Below are 8,024 nucleotides of genomic sequence, written 5' to 3'. Positions count from 1 at the left end.
ATAATAATAATAATAGTTATAGAGAGGCTGCACTGTAGTAAGGGACAAAGGCGACTCAGAAATGTGAAAATGGCAACAGTCTTTGCATTAACTCTTTAAGCCCTGAGTTTTGTTCACCATTTCCCGAAAAAAAATTTCGACAGTCACCTAAACCTTGTGCACTGTGTCTCATTATAACCCTAAAAGCTTGCCTCCAACTTTTAAATAGCGTAAACAAAAGATTATAGTCATTACTAAAAAACTTGGTCCGTGAATAGTTCCGAAAAACAAGCAAAATCTAGCAGTAAATAAAACGAAACAGTTGTGACTAGTGCTGGACGCTCCCAGCGTCTGATGGGGTTCAAGGAGTTAAAACTATTGCCGTAATCCTCAAACCTCTGTAAGCACTTTCTGCAACGCTCAGAGCCATGTCATCCTTCCCCTGATAGAGGTAGGCATCAGTCAACACCTCTGCTGTCTGGGAAAAGGAGAGAGGAGAAAGGCCATTACAAGAAAATCTTAAGTTTTAGATTTAGTTTTTAGATTTCATAAGAGTTTTACAGCACTTGCAACACAATAAGGTCATTTAAATGCCGAAGATGGGAGGTGTTACAGGAGAGTAACAGAAATTTTAGTTTTAGTTTTAGCAAGGACTTGCAACACAATAGGCCTAAGGATATTTAAGTGCCGAAGATTGGAGGTGCTGCAAGAGAGTAACAATTAACACAAAAAAGGTCAAAAGATAGGGACAAAAGATGTTTGATCAGAAAAAAGGAGCAAACCACACAAGAGCACCATGCCAATCGCCCATGGAAAATCTTAGAGCACCACATTATAGTATGTATTCATAGAAAGTTATTTTTTTTATAGTAGAGGGTTTTACAGCGCTCGCAACTGCATAAGGTCATATGAGCGCCAAGGGGTGGGTGTCAAAAGAGAAGTCTTTACAGGGAATCAGACTTAGACTACTCACCTCTCTAGCTTCAACAGCACAAGGTCTGCTTCGACTATCAAGGCACCCCAAAATAGCAGGTCACAAGAGAGTGACAAACATACAAAAGAAGTAGAGGAAAATGACAATACATGTAGTAAGGATCAGGAAAGAAAAAGCAGCAGTTCCCTGTTGTAGATCAGGCACAGTTATGAGCGTGACATGAGTCAGCCCATTTACAATTCTACTGTGCTTGAACGAGAAATGTCCCCCTTTGGGAATGACCTAAGACACTACAGTCAGTGGCACTGCCCCGGGGGGTGATTCATAGAAAGTACAATGCATACAAAACAAACAAATAAAATCAAAGCATACATAAATATGCATAGCACACATAAGTCTGCCTTGAAATACAAATAAACTGAAGGAAAATTGCCAAATTGTACAGTGTATAGGCTTTTTTTTTTAAAGTACCTTTCAACACTGTAAGGTTATTTAAGAGGCAGTACTTGCTCTAATGGCCACCTGTCCAAGACCGTCACTCGTACCGAAGACCACCTCCCACTTCTTCTTCTTCTTTTCGTAAGAGTCTTTCGGCGCTCGCAACGGCATTGGGTCATATGAGCGCGCAGGACACATTAAACTTTTTCAGTTGGTAGGAAATTTTCGAATTTTGCTCGGGTGGCGTCAGAAGCCTATTCTTATCCATTTTAGACCACCAAGGGTTCTTTAACGTGTGCAACTTGCACACGAGCCCTCTGAGATTTTTCGCCCTTGTCAGAGAAGGCTAGGTGTAGATCTTTCCAACCAGAAGATCAGGGGTGCGGCTGAAAGACAGCAGTAAGAAGGAGCAAAGGAGTAGCAGTAAAAAGGCTGCAGAAAGAGTCAGGTGCCCAGAGGAAGGGTGAAAGAGGTGAGGGGGTGGGGGCAGAAAGAGGAGACGAAAGCAGACGATAGAACATTGCTAGAAAGCAGGAAAATAGGTGAAAGGAGACAATTTTAGGGAAGAAAATGTTTTCGGTCGCCACCCCGATTCGAACCCGGGACCTTTGAATGAGAGGCCAATACCTTAACCTCTAGGCCACGAGAGCCCCCACTTTCCACTTCTCCCTTTGCTTTCTTTTTTGATGTATAGAATGACAACGTCCAAGATGTCCACCAGTCTGAGACAACCCTTTTTCTCCAATGGGTGGCTGTCTTGAACAGTTTCAATTGTGCTCATCATACATTCCATTAGTGTAACGACGAGGTGAAATCAGGCGCTCATCAATTTTTGGGCATGTTTAGCTGTTGGTTTTATCTGAAAGGCCACTCGCCTTGCTGCAGACAGACGCCTGTGTCTCCCCGCGACACCCACCAGTACAAGCGGAAGAAAAAAGTAAAGTAAGTATCATCTGAAAGCTTATTCATTCGCCTTGCTTTCAATGAAAAAAATACCCATGTATCTTGAACAGAAGTCAAGGAGATATTTACCACTGAAGGAGGTGGAGTTGCCTGGCTATAGTGGTAAAATTAATGAGAAAATGGCTGCAGAAGTTCTGTGACTTCAATCGCGTGAGAGCCGTTGAAAACTGCAAAATTGCGTATATTTTGTGCCTATAACACTTTGCCGCCTCATCTTGCCGATTGGCGATGTTCACCTAGTTTCTTTGGATTTTCCCCAAAATGCCTTTACCTTTGATAGCAAGGGTTTTTAGCCTTGTGATGGCAAAGTGTTAATTGACGTTTTTCAGTCAAAATTACTCGGAAATGTGTTTTTATATGGATATAAAAGGTGCTGAGCTAAAAAACAAAAAATCAATAAAAATTGAAAAACTGGCTTAAAAATACCAGTTTCTTCGAGGTCATTATTTTGGCGAGCGTCTGATTTCACCACGATGCCTCACATATATTTCTATGTCATCGATGACCTTTGACCCATGAGTAGGCTACTTAGTTTTGTTTTATGTTTTAGTAAGAGTTTTACAGCCCTTGCAACACAATTAGGTCATACAAGGGCCAAAGATTAAAGGAGATACAAGAGAGTTGTTGTTGTTGTTGTTGTTGTTGTTATCGATCCAGCAACATCTGGGCTCTCACCCTTCTGTCCAATGATACAAGAGAGTAACAGACACACAAAAAAAGAAAGATAAATAAGGCGATCGTTGCTTGACAGGAAAAAAGGAGAAATTAACCGCATGAGAGCAGCCGCCAACCACCCACATACCCGGAGTACGTCGGGACTGCACGCCCGGTGCTCCTGCCTCAACTGTTGGTACTGGTTCTCTACCGTGTCCAGCTGAATCATCAGATTGACCGACAGCCGGTTCATCCTCAGCTGCTCGGAAATCTCCTCAAGCAGGAGGTCAAAGGCCGGGGGCTCGTCTTTCTGGAAGCGAGAAAAAAATGCGTTAACAAACGGTGGAATCAGGTGGTTGTCAGTTTTTTGTTTTTTTAGTTTAAGTAAGGTTTTACGGTGCTCGCAACTGCAAAAGGTCATATGAGCGCCAAGGGGTGGATGTCAACAGAGAAGTCCTTACAGGGAATCGGGCTTACTCTGCTCACCTCTCTAGCCTCAACAGCACAAAGTCTGATTCGACTATCAAGGCACCCTGGAAATAGCGGTTCACAAGAGAGTGACAAATATATAAAAGCAGCAGAGAAAAAATGACGGTAGTTGAGATAAGGAAAGAAAAAGCAGCAGTTCCCTGTTGCAGTTCTGGCACAGTTATGAGCATTACATTGATGAATCAGCCCATTTACAATTTACAATTCTACTGTGCATAAGAACATATTAATGTCCCCCATTTGTGAAATGGCCTAAAGACACTTTTTGAGCACATGGAGTTGTTGATATAATAATAATAATAATAATAATAATAATAATAATAATAATAATAATAATAATAATAATATAATAATAATAATAATAATAATAATATAATAATAATAATAATAATAATAATAATAATAATAGATTGCATTTATATAGCGCTCAATCCCATACTAGCATAAGCTCTGAGCGCTTAAATTTACACCAATCACATGATCATTCACACAAGAGAAAATATTTCACAGAAACAAGAAAAACCAGTTTAACAACATGAAGAAGAACTTTCACAACCATACATTAATTATATACAGGAAAGGACAGCAGTAAAAAAAAAATTAATAAATAAAAAATTAATCCAAAATCCACCAACCAAACACCCGCATACCCTTGAGGTTGGCGGTATCATCTGGAAACTTATTCATCTGCCTTGCTTTCGATGAAAAAATTACTCATCCCTCTTGAAAAGATTTCGAGATATTTGCAATTGAAAGAGATTGGGGGGTCACCTGGTTTCAGAGGTAAACTTATCAAGAAAATGGCAGCCAAAGTTTGGTAATGTACATAGCTTGACAGTCCTTGGGAAATGAAAATTTACATATTTTGTGCCTTTAATCAATGTTTTTCAGTAAAAATCCAAACTGAAATGTGTTTTTAAATAGACGTAAAAGGTGTTCGGCCAAAAAACAAAAATTCAATAAAAATGTCCAAACTGGCAGAAAAATGTCTGTTTCTTCGATTTGATTATTTTGAAGAGCACCTGATTCCATCACAATCCTCACAAATCATTGCCATCGTTCATCATTTGTCAAGCGTCAAAATAAGAACGTTTCAGGCGCAGCAAAAAGTGCTGTGTACTATTGTAGAAGTGTAAAGAGACACACATTGACACAACAACAGTCTTTTAAAGATAGGAAAAAGTAAGAAAGTCGTACAAGTTTATTAGTTGTCGTAAGAATGTTATGGCACTTGCAACACAATAAGGTTATACAAGTGCCAAAATTTAGAGGTGTTACAAGAGAGTGTGCTTCATATCGAGAGCTACTGTATCTCTCCAAAACCTAGGCACAAGCAAGGAACAGTTAGTTTTAGTAGAGGTTTTACGGCGCTCGCAGCAGCATAATAAGGTCATTTGAGCGCCAGAAGATAAGAGGCGTTACAAGAGAGTAACAAACATGAAAAAGAAGAAGGGGAGATAAGGACAATAGATGTTTGATAGGAAAGAAGGAGCAAACCACACCGGAGCACCCGCCAACCACCCACAAGCAGGGAACAGAAACGTTGGCTGACTGAGGAGACTGGGACTGACTGACTGACCGGCACTTCTGTCCAGCCCATGTAGTCCAAGATGTCCACTCCTTCCTTGTCCACCAGCTCAGCCATGGAGGGTCCTGTCTTCAGCAGATCTTTCTCGTTCTGAAAAGGGGAAGGGCATCGATTGAATCAAAAAAGTGAGTTTGTTATGATTAACACTTTGCAGTCACACAGCCAGCAGTACAAAATACCCCATCTGGTCACCCAGCCAGGAGAGTGACTGCAACGGACTTCTTGGGCCTGGACCGGAATGGATAACTTTTACCATCGCATTATTGCGCCAAGTGACCCAAAAAGTGTTAACAGAACGATCAGAAATTTGAGAAACATTACATACATTCAGCTCTTTATATTTTAACCCAGGGTTGAAACAGTAGAATTTTGTGGCAAACAGTTTTCTAGGGACTGGGTGAGGAGGGAAATGTTTGAGGAGAACAACAGGATCTTCACAGCATCCCCACCCGTAGAAAATATCTATTAACACTTACAGTATCAAAGGTTCATTTAGTGAAAAACTCTCAAGTACTGCACCAGTTTAGAAAGCTGAAGCCAAGGTAGAATTTTTTTTAATTAAAAAAACCTTGGGGGCCCAAGAAACACGCTTTAAAAATTCATAGAGGTTCATCAACCATTCAGCTATCATGTAGAGTGACTTCCTGTGGTATTTACTACAGCGTAACTGCCAAAAGCGAAATGCTCGCAGCTACAGGGATTTGAAAACAACAACAACACTTCAGTGCAGTGCGTCTGTTCATTGTTTGATTATGTTTAGTGTCCCTGGTCGCGTTGGCAACTAAGGTCGCCAGTGGAAGTGAGCCCATACTATGGCTGGAGACTAAAGTCACCTACGGTACTGCAAGCGTTGACGCTGTACCTAACAGAAACATCAAAAGTTCATCTCACAACAGGAAACAAAGTTCTGGTATTTTCTGTATACAGACATTTAACAGGGTCCTAGCCTGTTCTCTTGCTTTGTTGTAGTGAGAGTTTTACAGCATTCACAACACAATTAGGTCATATAAGTGCTGAAGCTTAGGGGCGTTACAAGAGAGTAACAAACGCAAAAAAGAAGGAGGGAAGATAAGGACGATAGACATTTGAAAAGAAAGAAAGATTAAATCACACCAGAGCTCCCTCCAACCACCCATGCCTGTTCCCTGCACAGATATGTAGCCATGATTTATGATGTCTACAAACTTCACTCAGGTTGTTCAGAGAGTGTCCGGGATGCTCAGCCCACTTGAAGCTGTTTAAAGAGTTTTTGAGGCTCTCAGCTCACTTGGCTCTTCCTGTTTGAAACAGACGTAAAATTCCCAAGCTCCACCTCCTAAATATCCTTACAGTGATGCAAGGCACATTAAAATTTAACCCATACAATATCCTGGTAGTTTTTTTAATCTTAAAAACCTATATCAAGTCCCTATGACAACATTCACAGTTCACATGAAACATCTTTAAAAAATTTAGTAGAGGTTTTACAGCGCTCGCGACTGCATAAGGTCATATGAGCGCCAAGGGGTGGATGTCAACAGAGAAGTCTTTACAGGGAAATATCTGGGTAATTCCAGAAATCCAGAATTCCAGATTGGTCTGAAAATGAAATTAATTATGATTACATTTTTGCAAACTCATAAAGGAAGAGAGTCACCGGACTTACCTCCTCTCTCTTTTCGACCGCGATGAAACTTGTGAACTGAGTGACGATGGAGTACTCTTTGCTCAGATCAATCACGGTGGACTTGAGGTTCATCTTGGCCACCTGAGGAGACAAACAAATGAGTCATGACACAGTGGAATCAGGCGCTCGTCAATTGTGTCACGACGCGGTGGAATCAGGCGTTCGTCCGCACTCATATGACCTTATGCAGTTGCAAGCGCCATAAAACCCCTACTAAAGGCGCTCGTCAATTTTGGGGCATGTGGGGTTATAAGTTATTGGTATCATCTTGAAGCCTGCTCATTTGCCTTGCTTTTGATGAAAAATATATCCATCTATGTTGAATAGAAGTTGAAATATTTGTGATTGAAGGAGGTCAGGGTCGTCTGGTTTCAGGGGTAAAATTAGTGAGAAATGGCCGCAAAAGTTTGGTAATTTCCATAGCTTGAGAGTCCTTGGAAACTGAAAATTAAAAATTTTTTGTGCCTTTAATCAATATTTTTCAGTAAAATCCACTCAGAAATGTGTTTTCAAAAGTATAAATTAGGTACTGAGCCAAAAAAAAAGAAGATTAGAAATAATTGCCCAAGGCCAGAAATATGCCAGTTTCTTCGATTTCATTATTTTGACGAGCGTCTGATTTCCCCCGGATGCCTCACAAATTGTTTCACGACACTACTTGAAGGAGAGCACAGCCCAGCAGCTGTCACCTTTGGTGAAACCATCGTTAACCTTCCGTCAACAATCATTCAACCTTTCATGAACCCACGAACAAACAACAAAGAAACAACCCATAAATGTGTAAAAACTTTAGTAAAGCTGAAAGATTTTGAAACAAAACTCAGCTGTCCTCATTCTTCTCTGTCATATTTTTTAATGAAAACCGTACCTTTTTCGAAAGAAGATTTATGCCCACATTTCTACATAAAAATTCAGTTTTCCAATGGATTTTTTAGTAGTCGACCAAGTGCTAACTTACTAAAGAGTAATCCTATGTCCTAAAGAAGACTTCATTTAATAGCTTGAAAACTGACGAATTAGATAACATTTCCCACACAAAGTAAAATTTAAAAAATAATAGTTTCAGACTTTTACGACTAGAATCTTATTTCTGAAAATTTTTATCAGGTGTACGACAAGATATAAAAAAATGCAACCAATAAATTATTTGGGCTTATACAAACAACATAAGTAATAAATACATTTTAATACAAAACTACACGTAAAATGTTCAGAAATTGAAAAAGAATAAGTCACATACAGCTCCAGACATACCCAAATTTACAATCTTCCTCCCTCCACTACACTCACACACACATGTACTCCCTGTCCCC

At 40.0% G+C, this 8,024-nt stretch overlaps 1 protein-coding gene across 1 annotated transcript in view; it reads right to left on the bottom strand.

Annotated features, from left to right (window-relative positions):
• Nucleotides 1-8,024, bottom strand: part of LOC101846207 (protein mono-ADP-ribosyltransferase PARP4) — a gene marked incomplete at its 3' end in the record, with an annotated part of 51,951 nt that overhangs the window by 9,053 nt on the left and 34,874 nt on the right. Inside the window, 3 exon segments of the mRNA XM_013081471.2 lie at nucleotides 3,117-3,278; nucleotides 5,037-5,135; nucleotides 6,691-6,792. Coding sequence (XP_012936925.2) covers nucleotides 3,117-3,278; nucleotides 5,037-5,135; nucleotides 6,691-6,792 — 363 coding nt within the window.

The sequence above is a fragment of the Aplysia californica genome, unplaced genomic scaffold (genome assembly GCF_000002075.1).
Source record: "Aplysia californica isolate F4 #8 unplaced genomic scaffold, AplCal3.0 scaffold00132, whole genome shotgun sequence".
NCBI lineage: Eukaryota > Metazoa > Mollusca > Gastropoda > Aplysiida > Aplysiidae > Aplysia > Aplysia californica.
This window is presented reverse-complemented; position numbering and strand designations above follow the sequence as displayed.